This window comes from Cebus imitator, unplaced genomic scaffold, assembly GCF_001604975.1.
Source record: "Cebus imitator isolate Cc_AM_T3 unplaced genomic scaffold, Cebus_imitator-1.0 Scaffold193, whole genome shotgun sequence".
NCBI classification, from domain to species: Eukaryota; Metazoa; Chordata; class Mammalia; order Primates; family Cebidae; genus Cebus; species Cebus imitator.
The window spans coordinates 1480540-1494858 of NW_016107508.1; the positions used below are offsets into that span (position 1 = coordinate 1480540).

Sequence of the window (14319 nt, forward strand, 5' to 3'; positions counted from 1 at the left end):
TAGAGATGGGGTTTCACCATGTTGACCAGGATGGTCTCGATCTCTTGACCTCATGATCCACCCACCTCGGCCTCCCAAAGTGCTGGGATTACAGGCTTGAGCCACCGCGCCCGGCCCTAATTTTTAATATTTTTAGTAGAGACGGGGGTTTTACTACACTGGCCAGGCTGGTCTTGAACTCCTGACCTTGTAATCTGCCTGCCTAGGCCTCCCAAAGTGCTGGGATTACAGGCGTGAGCCACTGCACCTGGACTTTTTTTTTTTTTGAAATAGCTTTTAAACTGCACCCGGGCTGGGCGTGGTGGTTCATGCCTGTAATCCCAGCACTTTGGGAGGCTAAAGTGGGTGGATCACTTGAGGTCAGGAGTTCGAGACCAGGCTGGCCAACATGGCAAAATGCTGTCTCTATTAAAAGTACAGAAATTAGCCAACTGTGGTGGTACATGTCTGTTATCCCAGCTATTGGAGAGGCTGAGGCAGAATTGCTTGAACCCAGGAGGCAGAGACTTCAGTGAGCCAAGATTGTGCCACCACACTCCAGCCTGGGCGACAGAGCAAGACTGTCTCAATAAAATAAATAAATAAATAAATTGCACCTGAAACAGGAAGATGATAGACATAGATGTAAGAGACAGGTGTTAAAAGCATAATAAGCCTCTCTGCTTGCCTGGCATCAGAATGTAGTGTAATGCTTAAAAATCTAATTGAAGATTATATACGGGACAATGATTAATATAAAAATTACACTGTACCAAGTCTATTTATTAAATTTTACTTATAGCTTCACTAGTGATGTGATAAGATACAAAAACTGTACTTGCCAACAGTTGATTGTTTGCACCCTCCTCATGCTGTTTTGGAACCTTTTTTTTTGTAAAAGAGACAAGGTCTTACTATGTTGCCCAGGCTGGAGTGCAGTGCTATTCACAGGCACTACAGCTCTCAACTCCTGGGCTCACGTATTCTTCCTGCCTCAGCCTCCCAAGTAGCTGGGATTACAGGCATGCACCAGTACACCTGGCTCTGGTTACGAACTTTTACATGTGTAAAACATTTAGAATTTCTTGCAATGCAAAAACAAATTGAATAATACAATTTTGCCAGAAGTGGAATTCTTTAGGTAAAGCTATAATTACTGAAAACTAATTTTAGAAGGAAAATTAAGATATGAGAGGAAAAAAAAAATCTATATTCAATAATGTCACAGTAGATCTGAATATCAATTACTCTATAAAAGGTAAAGGGGCTGGGTGTGGAGGCTCACACCTGTAATCCTAGCACTTTGGGAGGCTGAGGCAGGCAGATCATGAGGTTAGGAGTTTGAGACCAGCCTGGCCAACATGGTAAAACCCCATCTCTACTAAAAATACAAAAGTTAGCTAGGAGTGGTGGTGCATGCCTGTAATCCTAGCTACTCAGGAGGCTGAGGCAGAATTGCTTGAATTCAGGAGGCAGAGGTTGCAGTGAGCTGAGATGGTGCCACTGCACTCCAGCCTGGGGGAGAGACTTCATCTCAAAAAAGAAAAACAAAAGGTAAAGGAAGAAAACTTCCTTTTACAGAATGACTACCAGGTGGCTCATGCCTGTAACCCCAGCACTTTGGGAGGCTAAGGCGAATGGACTGCTTGAGCCTAGAAGTTTGACACGAGCCTGGGCAACACGGCAAAACCTTGTCTCTACACAAAGTCAAAAAATTATCTGGGTGTGGTGGTAGATGCTTGTAGTCCCAGCTACTCAGGAGGCTGAGGAGAGAGGACTGCTTGACCACAGGAGGTGGAGGTTGCAGTGAGCTGAGATCACAGATCACCTGGGTAACAGAGAAAGACGCTGTCTCAAAAAAAAAAAAAAAAAAAAAAAAAAAAAAAAAGAATGACTGCTAGGTACCAGAGCCATCATACATTTCTATATGTAATGTGAAATAACTATTATCTACATTTTACAGATAAGAAAATAGCTTAATCCTTCAGACATAGACTCATGCCATAAAAAAAAAAAAGAAAGAAAATAGTTTAATCCAAATAGCTATTCAAATTCAGCTTCACTCTACAGCTTTGGCTCCTATTATATTATAGCTCGTGCCTAAAAAACCCCTCCCTGAATTGATGTTTATGGTACTTAAAAGCTTTTAAATGCTGAGTTCCCAGGAGGTGGACGAGGAGGAATAGAACTATAGGGTTCTAAACTATAGAGTTTTCTGTATCTGAAATGCTTGGGACCTGAAGTATTTTGGATTTGTTCAGATTTTGAAATATCTGCATATACATGAGCTATCTTGAGGATAGGATCAAATTTAAACGTAAAATTCATTTGTGCTTTATATAGATACCTTATACACATAGCCTGAAGGTAATCTTTTTTTTTTTTTTTTTTTGAGACGGAGTTTCACTCGTTACCCAGGCTGGAGTGCAATGGTGCGATCTCGGCTCACCGCAACCTCCGCCTCCTGGGTTCAGGCAATTCTCCTGTCTCAGCCTCCTGAGTAGCTGGGATTACAGGCACGCACCACCATGCCCAGCTAGTTTTTTGTAGTTTTAGTAGAGACGGGGTTTCACCATGTTGACCAGGATGGTCTCGATCTCTTGACCTTGTGATCCACCCGTCTCGGCCTCCCAAAGTGCTGGGATTACAGGCTTGAGCCACTGCGCCTGGCGCCTGAAGGTAATCTTATATGCGTTTTTTTTTGTGTGAAAGTTTCACTCTGTCACCTAGGATGGAGTGCAGTGGAGTTATCATAGTCCACTGCAGTCTTGAACTCCTGAGCTCAAGTGATTTTCCCACTTCAACCTCCTGAGTAGCTGGAGCTATACATGCTAATTAAAAAAAAAATTCTTAAAAAAAATTTTTTTTTGTAGCTCTTGCTATGTTGCCCAGGCTGGTCTCAAACTTGTGGCCTCAAGTTTCAGATCTGGGGGCATTTTGGATTTTCAATATTCTGATCAGGGATGCTGAACCTTTAATAATTATCATGTGGAAAATAAATTGCACTAATTCAATAAAAACATAGTTGGATTGCCAATTTTCTGTAAAAATTTGTATATACAGAGGAAGTCAAAACACACCTGTGTGCATTTGGACCTAAATTAATAAATCATGTACACTGACTGAGAAGACCTATCATCGTACAAAGACAATCAATACATTATTGTTGTCAACACTTGCTCAGCACTAAGCTGTGCTAGGACTATGTAGACTAAATTTCTGTCTCTCCTCCGACACTGGGTGGCATAGTTATCCAATTCATACTTCTTTCTCTCTTTTTTATTTTTTGAGACAGAGTCTCGCTCTGTGGTGCAGGCTGGAGTGCAGTTGTGCAAATTCAGCTCGATGCAACCTCCGCCTCCTGGGTTCAAGCAATTCTCTTGTCTCGGCCACCATGCCCAGCAAATTCTCAGCCGCGCCACCATGCCCAGCTAATTTTTGTATTTTTAGTAGAGATGGGGTTTCACTGTTGGCCAGGCTAGTTTCGAACTCCTTACCTCGTGGTCTGGCCACCTTGGCCTCCCAAAGTGCTGTGATTACAGGCATGAGCCACCGCACACCCGCCTGGCCATACTTTTCTTTTAAAAGGAAAGGTCTTGCTCTGTTTCCCAGACTGGAATGCAGTAACATGATCATACCTCACTGGAACCTCAAATTCCTGGGCTAAAGTGATCCTCCTGCCTCAGCATACTAAAGCTCTGGGATTACAGGATTGAGCCACAGCACCTGACCTCACAATTCAAATTATTTCTCAGACTTCCAAAGTGTCTGGTTTAGGAAGTGGTCATGAACTTAAAAATCACATAATTATTACATACTGTATTTTATGAAGTGTAATGCTACACATGTTCCAGTATATCACTGGTCTAAAAAATTATGACAGCGGTTAAGGATATTTAAATAGTTAATTTACAACGGCCATCAATTTGTTTTATGTTTTAGTCTATTATTTACAGCTGGAGTTCTTAAACTTGACTGTACATCAAAATCACTGGAGGAGCCCTTTTCAGTCTAGGGATCTCTTGGCCTTACCTCCAGGTGAGGCTGGAAAATCTGTACTTAAAAGAACTCCCCCATAGATTTTGATGCAAATGGTTCTTGGACATATAAATGTAAGTGTAATCAACCTGACTTTATTTCCTAAAAGATGGTGCCTTCATTAGGCAACATTATTTGTATTTATATCTTTAGGTACTTTTTGTGATACAGACCAAGTGGCCACGTTAGCCGCTTATTTGCTTTATAATCTTGAGCCAGGCAAGTGTGGGAATAATGAGTGCCTCAAATAAGATAAAGTTGGAAGTACTAAACTGCAAAACACTAGACAATACATGTCTCTGTGTTCATAGATAATTTTTTGTATTTTTAGTAGAGACGGGGCTTCTCCGTATTGGTCAGGCTGGTCTCAAACTCCAGAACTCAGGTTGTCCACCCACCTCCGCCTCCCAAAGTGTTGGGTTTACAGGCGTGAGCCACCAGGCCTGGCAAGAGCTGAATCTTAAAGCACTGCCAGGCATCCTTCTTGATGCTTTTCATAATTACCAACTTATATAATCCTCACAATAACACTACCTACATCTTAGCTAATACAATGTCCCCAAAGCAATAGGCTTATTTTTTTCATATGAAGAAATCCGGGGACAATCCTGATAAAGTAATTTGCCTATAGTCACAGACGCAGGTAAGTGGCAGAGCTGTGATTAGTACCCAGGCAGTCTGGCTCCATGGTCTCAAACTCCTGGGCTCAAGATCCTCCCATCTTGACCTCCCAAGGTGTTTGGATTACAGGCCTGAGCCACTGTGGCCCAAGCTCTTGTATATTACTGTCTCTCGTACTAAGCACAGAGATAAACATTCATATCAATCTCACTTTTTTTCTTATTTTTCCTAATATTCTTCTTCAATCCCATGTTTTCCCTCACTCAACCACTAGAAAGAAAAACGCATCTGGTGCATACCTTTTTTATAAGTCACTCCAAATTCACATTGGAAACCAGGAGACACTGTCTAACCAGTCCCCGCAGCACTTTAGATGTATTGCTAAAAAACTGTCGATTTAACCTGTGAAAACTTTGCAAGATGCACGGAAGGAATAAAATTATTTGACGCCTGGAACTCCTTGAGGTCTTAGAAACCAAGATCGATTTTAAATACTACGTTTTAAAAAAAGCAAAATGTTGGTCGGACGCGGTGGCTCACGCCTGTAATCCAGCACTTTGGGAGGCCGAGGCGGGCAGATCACCTGAGGTCAGAGGTTCGAGACCAGCCTAGTCAACATAGTGAAACCCTGTCTCTACTAAAAATATAAAAATTAGCCGGGCGTGGTGTTCGCCTGTAATCCCAGCTACTCGGGAGGCTGAGACAGGAGAATCGCTTGGATTCGGGAGGCGGGGGTTGCAGTGAGACGAGACTGCGCCATTGCACTCCAGCCTGGGTGACAAAAGTGAATTTCTGACTCAAAAATAAAAATTAAAAAGCAAAGTAAAAGGGTAAGCGCATCATTTTGGTGCAAAGGTGTCGGCTCAAGAGGATTGCGGTTTGGAAGACAGCGAGGTTAGCGAGGAGACAGAAGGCTGGGACTTGGACGAAATTACGCTGCTCGCTTCAGGCCAGATGGTAAGATCGCCGCCGGTCTCCTCTCCAGTCCGGCTAGCGAGCGGTCACTGGGTCACATCTCTCCGGACGTTTTCTGCTATGAAAGCCTCAGAAAACCCTTTCCAAAAGCTCCGGCCTGGAAACCCCATCCCCCACCCGGAGAAAACCTTTCCCTTTCCACTCATCTTAGCTAAGAAGGCCCAGGGAAGCGCAGACTACCCCTCCACACACGCACAGCACCGAGGAATTGTCTAGAACCCTCCTCTCCACCCTCGCCAGGACCCCTCCACCCTCGCCGTCGTCGGCGGTACCGCGGCCGCCCAGGCTCCCCAGACCCACCTGCAGGTCCAGTGGCAACAGCGACCGGACACCCCAAGGACAACGGAGAACTCAGCCACCGGCTCCAGTAGAAGCTGCGACCTCGGGACTTGCCATTCGCCGCGTCCGCAGGGAGCAGAGGGGTGGCGCCGGCAAATCACACTACTTCTTCCTCCTCAGGGTTGACTCCTCTCATTTTTTCTTAGCTACTAAACATTATCAATAATTTCTGAATAAAACTTGGCTCAACGCCGAAGAGGCATACAGGCGTGAGCGCCGTCTTCTTCCGACAGCCCTGTGCCCACCCCCCGGAGATGGTCTCGTCCTGGGTGCTCTTTGCTTCCGCCGCTCGTCTCCAGCTCCAAAATGGCGGCCGCCACTGCGGGGTTTCTGCCGGTCGGTGGTCCCCGGCGCTGCTAAGTCAGCATCGGCTTTTCCCCCTCTTGAACCTGGATTCGCCTAGGGGTTGGGAAGGGAAGTGGACGGCACTAGGGGAGGCCAGACGAGGCAAGTGAGGGCGGGAGAAAGGAGCGAGCCTCTGGCTGGGGGAGGCGGCGTCATCGGCCCTCCGGGAGTGGCGGGCCCTGTCTCCGACCCGGTCTCCCCAGAGTACGCGTCCCCCGGCTGCGACTGTCCCGGCCGTTTCCGGCAGAAGTGGTCAGCGAGGGAAAGAGAAGTGACTTCTCCATGGGTCTCAAGCTTCTGGCTGTTTTGCGGCAGCCCATGCGGTTCCCTCCCGGGATCTCCTTCCCTCCTTTCTGTTTCCCTGTGCTTCCCCCTTTCATCTCGCGGCGCTGGAGGAGTTAAACCGACGCCAGCTTTGGGTCCTTGGCCTCGTGGCTGCGGTGTTCTCAGCCTCCAGCGCTCGGACTCTTTCCGTCGTTTTGGGCTGAGAGACCATACCACGGAGGCGTCCTTTTTGTTCATCGATTCCAGAGACCTTTCGGATATTTGTACCATGCTGTACTAAAAGGGTCTTAGCCCTCCCACCATCGCCCTCAAGCGCTTCCACTATCACTGTGAAGTCCCAAGTCCTAATTCTTTTTGACTTCGTGCTATTTTACGTGCTTTTTAGAAAACAAGAGGTCAGATTAGCTCCAAGCCCGGCAAGTCTGGCCTCCTGTGACCAGGTGAACCTGAGCTATCATTTATACCCATTCTCATATTTATTTATTTATTTATTTTTATTTTTAAAGAGTTTTAAAGAGAGATGGGGTTTCATCATGTTGGTCAGGCTGGCCTTGAACTCCTGACCTCGTGATCCGCCAGCCTCGGTCTACAAGAGTGCTGGGATTACAGGTGTGAGCCTCCGCGCCCAGCCCCATCCACTAATATTTAATTTTGCAATCCCGTTAATCTCTCTCGCTCGCTCTCTCTCTTTCTTCTCTCTCCCCCCACCCTTCTTTTCTTTGAAATGGCGTTTCACTATGTTGCCCAGGCTGGTGTCGAACTCCTGAGCCAAGAGATCCTCCCGTTTTGGCCTGTGCCGGGATTACAGGCATGAGCCACCATACCCGGCCTTGCAATCCTCAACTGACCGGGAAGAGACTTCCTGCTAAGTGAGCTCCGAGGCTAACCCAAACTCTTCTGTTTTCCCTTGGATTTTGCTTAGTTCACCTTAGTTGTCATCAACATGCACAGTCATGATTTTTTTTTTTCTTTTCTTTTTTGAGACTGAGTTTCGCTCTTGTTGCCCAGATGAAGTACTATCTGTCAAAACCAGGGCCCTGAAGGAATTTATGATATGAGGCTGGAGTGCAATGGCGCGATCTCGGCTCACCGCAACCTCCGCCTCCTGGGTTCAAGTGATTCTGCTGCCTCAGCCTCCGGAGTAGCTGGGATTACAGGCATGCACCACCACACCCAGCTAATTTTGTATTTTTAGTAGAGACAGAGTTTCTCCGTGTTGATCAGGCTGGTCTTGAACTCCCAACCTCAGGTGATCCGCCTGCCACGGCCGGGATCCCAATGTTGGGATTACAGGCTTGAGCCATCTCACCAGGCCACGGTCATGATTTTTTATTCTTTGAGATGGAGTCTCGCTTGTCTTCCAGGCTGGAGTGCAGTGGTGCCATCTCAGCTCACTGCAACTTCCACGTCTTGGGCTCAAGCAGTCCTCCCACCTCAGCCTCCCAAGTAGCTGGGGTCACCAGCGCAGCCACCGCGCCTGGCTACTTTTTTGTGTCTTTAGTAGAGATGGGGTTTTACCATGTTGCCCAGGCTGGTCTGGAACTCAGGTTCCCAAGGTGTTGAGATTACAGGTGTGAGCCACTGCACCCAGCAACATGCACGATCATTTGATCATTATTGAGAGGGCAAGTTAACTGTGATAGATATTTGCGATGAAGTACTATCTGTCAAAACCAGGGCCCTGAAGGAATTTATTATATGATGAGGCTTCATCCCTTCCTGCAGTACCCATTTATGCCATCTTGACCACTGAGCTTGGCATTGGATATACAAAGATGATCACTTTTACTCCTTTATACATTGGACATCCATTCAACAAATATTGTTCGTGCCCCCTTTATAACAAAATAACTTTGCCTAGGGCAACAAAAAAGCTTTGTAAAGGAGTAAATATTTGAGCTGTTTCATTAGGATGAAAAGGAATTTGCTGAGCTCAAAAGGAGAAGGTAATTCTGGGATTCAGTGCAGAATACAGAGCTTTGAGAAGCTTTAGCATACTTAGGGAGAATGGGATAACAATCTGCTTGAGCGTTTAGTGCAAGAGTGATTGGTGAAGGAAGAGATAGGTTAAGATCAGCTTTGGAGGATCTTGTTTTCCAGTAGGGAGTTGAGATTTTATTCAGTAGTTAGCAGGAATCCAGTGGATATTTTGTGCAAGGAGTGGGCAGGAGGATACTTGTTTTTTTAGGATGGTCTCTGACAGCTGTATGGAGGATCAACTGGGAACAGGAAATCTAGATGAAAGGAAATTTTCAATCATTCAGGTAAGGCAATGAGTGCCTCTGTGGAGGCACGACAGTGAAGGAGGTCAGAGAGACATGAAGTAAATGTCACATGGGATTCACCTGGTCACTGCCAAGTTGATGATAAGAAGGTGACTTGAGTTTTTAATCTGGGAGAGTAAATGTTTGGCAATACCCTTAAAATCCAGTCAGAGACATGTACACAAAAATAGGATGGTGCCAACCTGCACCTGAGGGGTGACAGAACACGATGTTCTATCTAGTGGAAGGCATTGATTTTTATGTCTTGGAGTCTAGATCTGCACTGTTACAGTAGCCACTAGCCACGTGTAGCTACTGAGCACTTCAGATGTGGTTATTAGTCTAATTCAAATGGGCTGTCAATATAAAATACACACTGGATTTTGAAGATTTAATATGAACATGACTTCATATTTATGTAAAATATTCAACATGATTACATGTTGAAATAATATTTTGGACCTATTGGGTTAAATACAATACGTTAAAATTAATCCCACTTTTCCATGTGGCCATGAAGAAATTTAAAAGTACATTTGTGGCATGTATTATATGTCTGTTGACAGAGCTGTTCTAGTCTATACTAGATGTGGGAATTTGTAAGGAGGTGGAATATGAGCTGGGCCTGAAGACATTGAGCAGTGATGTCAGGATGACTTCCTCTATTGCCAGTTAAGGCATTCGGTTTGTCTTTTCTTAAGCAGTACTTCAAAGATTTCTGAGCAAGGGGTGATATGTGCAGGGTGTTTCTGAAGATGAATCTGGTAGCAATGTTTAGGTTGGATGAAGGGAGGAAAGACTGGAGGTAGAGAAACTGAGAAACCCAAATGTAAGGTAATGAGGCCCTTCCTGCATTAGGGTGCTGGCAGTAGAAATAGAAAAGGAACGATAGGCAAAGCGTTCCTGAGGGAAGAATGATCAGGAGCTGGTAATAGACACTCAGCAGTGAAGAATCAGCATGTAGCATTTCAAGCCTTCATTATTTAGATAGCAACTAATGTATTGATGTCACAGAGCTATAAAATACATTTGAGACTGAAGAAATTTGGTCCCAGGATAGAATCAGCAAAGTTAGGAGGGAGTGGTCCATTAAATACTTTCTGTTTTTATCTCCCTGCTTTCTGTATCATCTTATCAATCATACACACCAGCTAATTTCCCCAAAATACAGAATTACCTGTATCATACCATCTTTCTAGTTGGCAATGAATCTTAAAATGTTTCTGTTGCCTGTAGGACTAGGTTCAAAATTTCCAAGGCCCTTTATTATATGGCCCCTTACTGTTCATTAGGCCTTTTATTTTTTGCTTTTGTGAATGTGTGCAGGCTAGTTTTTCCACTGGTACTTTAAAAGTTTTTACTCAAAAGTGCAGAGATCTGAGGTTTCTGGTACTCTTAAGCTTTCGTTTTGTGGCTTTACTCCTGTTATTCCTGTTTTGAGTACCTTCTCTTTGTTTCTACCATATGTTACCAATCCTTAGTGAGTAATCTTAAATCCCACCTCTTCTATGATTCTCAATAACATAAGGTTATGTCAGCTTAACCTTCCTAAATATTTTTATGTCTTTTATTATTTTATCTGTTTATGTAAGCTTAAGCTTCCTAAAATTATGACAAATCTCTTTTTTAAAAAAGGACCGTACGTTATACCACTTGCCGCTGCTCCTGATGTCTTAGGGCAAGATACAAGTTAAACACCATAATTATAAACAGTGAAATCATAATACCACATTCATAAGGCTCTTATTTATTTTTTAGATTTGTAAAGAACTCTGCAGAATTCCTGGTGTTTCATCATACATACGACTGAGATCAGGTATCAGTAAGTAATGAATGTTTAATATACAGCTTTTTTAATGAACATTTGTAGTAAAAATATTGCTGTGTCTGTTGAAGTCTTGATCTGTCTGCAAATAAGTTTTAACATGAACTTACTCAGTTCTAGCTGCAAGATACTTTGCATGTTACTTCATAACCTAAATGAAGGAAGTAGGAATTAAGGAAGATTTAAGTAGAAAAGAGTTTCCTTTAGGCCATTAATATAATTGTGGCACAGTAAGCTTTTTGGCAAGGAGAATTTCCAAGGTCCTTCCCCAAATTTTATTTATAAACGTTTTTCATCAAATAGAGAATTAATGTCCCACACCTGTAATTCCAGCATTTTGGGAGGCCCCGGTGTAGATCAGTTGAGCCCAGCCTGGGCAACATAGTGAAACTCTGTCTCTACAAAAAAATTAGCTGAATGTAGTGGTGCGTACCTGTAGTCCCAGCTACCCAAGAGGCTGAAGTGGGAGGATCACTTGAGCCCAGGAGGCTGAGGTTGCAAATGAGCCATATGATTGCACCACTGCACTCCAGCTTGGGTGACAGAAAGATCCCGTTTTAAAAAACAAAAACAAGTCAATATATTTTAAATTTTAACTTACCAACATTTATTGAACAAACACTATGTGCAGGGATGTGCTCATGTACTAAGGATACAAAAATGGATCAAGAGAGCTCTCTCAAGCAAGGGCAAATACATGTAAATAGGTTCCGGTTTATGGTGTGGTAAGGACAGTGAGCTTATTTAATACTAGCCATGCCCCATTTCGTAATTTATCTGCTACCACTCTCTGTTAGGCACTGTGGAGGCGCTGGAATGTAACTGTGATCAAAATAGAGAAGGTCTTTACCATCATGGAGTCCACATTCCCGTGTGGGCATAGGTGGAGAGAAGATGACAGACAAAGCAAGTAAATAAATAGCAATTATAGAGCACTAAATATTTTGTAGAGACAGAGTCTCACTACATTGTCCAGGCTGGTCTCAAACTCCTGCCTCGGCCTCCCAAAGTGCTGGGATCACAGGCATGAATCACCGTGCCTGGCCTCTAGATATGTTCATGTTATATGTTCCTGAAATACATGTAGTAGGCATCCCAATTTGCATTCCATCAGATATATGTTGATTGTATGTCAGGTTCTATTTGGGAGTTGCAAACATAAGATGCCACCTCTGTTTTTCACTTGCTCACATTCCAATGCAAGGATTCTTAATGTTAAACTCCCTGAAAAGATTGTGAATTTCTACATGTGTATGTACTCTTGTTTTTTGTTTTGGTGTGTTGAGAGTTGGTGGGGGAGAAGGGAAGGGCCATAGGTTTTTACCAGATTCCCAAGGACCACTGGTCTAACTAATAGGAGGGAAAGGCATATAAACTAATCATTGTAATAACAGTGAAATGAGTGCCATCACAGAGCAAGATAAAAAGTAACAAATTCACCTTCAAGGATGAGATAATTAATTCCTAAACATTTATTTATTGAGGAACTTGGATGCAGTAGTATCTGTTATGGGTAATTTATACATCATTTGAAATACTTCAATATACTTTTTACATATATATTAATATTAATGTTTTATAGGCTAAGATACATAGGTGAGGAAAGGTTAATTAACTTGCTTCAAATGACATAGGAGTAGATTCATATATCGCCCTATTTGATTGCAACATTCACTACCTTTTATTAAACCCTACTGAGGAGCCACTAAAGGACTCATTGTGTCTAAGATTATGTTTGTGCTTTTAAACTTGACAGTGACTTAATAAGCTTGCTTTCAGTTAAAAAATAAATAAAAAACTTGGCAATGATGGAAATGGGCCTTTGAACTGCTTTTTGTGTTAATGGAATTTCTATGCACTTAAATATTTGAAATAACTTTAATCAATTTGTCTATTATATATGTCAGACTGTGCTTTTATGTTTAATTATGTTTTCATTTCCTTTGAAAGATCCTTTTAGCCTGCTGTCTCTGGACCAAAAACAAAATGACATCTATTATCAAATTAACTACCCTTTCTGGGGTCCAAGAAGAATCTGCCCTTTGCTATCTTCTCCAAGTTGATGAGTTTAGATTTTTATTGGACTGTGGCTGGGATGAACACTTTTCTATGGATATTATAGATTCCCTGAGGAAGTAAGTTACATTTCATAATTTTAGGTTTTCATTAAATCAATTTTCTTTTCTGTAGTATAATACCATTTTGATGTGATAAATATTGCCTTTTTACACTAGTTTATAGCAAAAGGCTTAATTTTACTTGTGCCAAAAAGCTATAGTGACCATTTTAACTTGTAAAGTTTTGATTGAATTATAAGCTTTGCTTGTTGAAATTCAGCGAAATCTTAAGCTAATGGATTTTAGTAGAAATTGTTGTGTGCTAATTTTTGGAGAGAACAAGAATACCTAAGAATTTGAGAAGATGAAAACACTTTCCATGTGAAAGTTCTGTAGTCAGATCACATTAGCTTACTTTCTAGATCTTTTGATGTTAAACATTGTGAACTGGTTCTCAGAGTGACCATGAGATACTGATTTATCAAAAAAAAAAAAAATCAATTATGGGCCAGGCACGGTGGCTCCCACCTGTAATCCCAACACTTTGGGAGGCTGAGACGGTCAGTTCACTTTAGTTCAGGAGTTCAAGACCAGCCTGGCCAACATAGTGAAGCCCCAGCTCTACTAAAAATACAAAAATTAGCTTGGTGTGGTGGTACACACCTGTAGTCCCAGCTAGTCGGACTATAGGCGCACACCACCACACCGCCACCACCAATATAGGAGAATTGCTTAAACCTGGGAGGCAGAGGTTGCAGTGAGCTGAGGTTGTACCACTTGCACTCCAGCCTTGGCAACAGAGCAAGACTCTGTCTCAAAAAAATAAAATAAAATAAAGTAAACCAATTATGTTTTCAGTATTATACTAATTTTGCAAGAAAAGAGGATTTAAATATATATATGTTTTTTTTTTTTCCTGAGACAGAGTCTTGCTCTGTCACCCAGGCTGGAGTACAGTGGCAAGATCTTGGCCCACTGTAACTTCTGCCTCTCTGGTTGAAGCAATTCTCCTGCTTCGGCCTACTGAGTAGCTGGGATTACAGGCATGCGCCATCATGCCTGGCTAATTTTTGTATTTGTATTTTTATTATTTTTTTTGAGACGGAGTCTTGCTCTGTCACCAGGCTGGCGTGCAGTGGTGCAATCGCGGCTCACTGCAACCTCCGCTTCCTGGGTTCAAGTGATTCTTCCGCCTCAGCCTCCCGAGTAGCTGGGACCACAGGCACGTGCCACCACGCCCGGCTAATTTTTTTGTATTTTTAGTAGAGACGGGGTTTCACCATGTTGGCCAGGATGGTCTCGATCTCGACCTCGTGATCTGCCTGCTTCGGCCTCCCAAAGTTCTGGGATTACAGGCGTGAGCCACTGCTCCTGGCCCAAGGACTTAAATATTTAAAAACTTTAGAACTTGAAAAAAAATCCAAACCATCTTATTAATTTCTTGTGTCAGTGAGAACATATGCTTCCCTGATTAATTGAAGTTTTACTATTCAATTAGCAAAACTGTCAGTGGTTACCATGCGAAAAAGGTGGGACAAAAATCTATTGTAAATATGTGGCCATATAAATCTATAAATATCCTTAATAATTT

General features: G+C 42.9%; 1 protein-coding gene across 3 annotated transcripts in view; it reads left to right on the top strand.

Moving 5' to 3' along the window:
- Positions 1-6249: 6249 nt before the first annotated feature.
- CPSF2 (cleavage and polyadenylation specific factor 2) overlaps positions 6250-14319 on the top strand; it is a 38071-nt gene continuing 30001 nt past the window's right edge. Inside the window, exons 1-3 of one of the 3 annotated variants that reach the window (XM_017546967.1) lie at positions 6250-6399; positions 10605-10668; positions 12622-12806. In XM_017546967.1, the coding sequence (XP_017402456.1) occupies positions 12658-12806 (149 nt within the window). In that variant the 5' untranslated portion in view covers positions 6250-6399; positions 10605-10668; positions 12622-12657. Of the gene's footprint in view, positions 6400-7003; positions 7023-10604; positions 10669-12621; positions 12807-14319 lie in introns of those variants that run through there. The other 2 variants (XM_017546966.2, XM_037745164.1) reach the window with 2 other exon arrangements.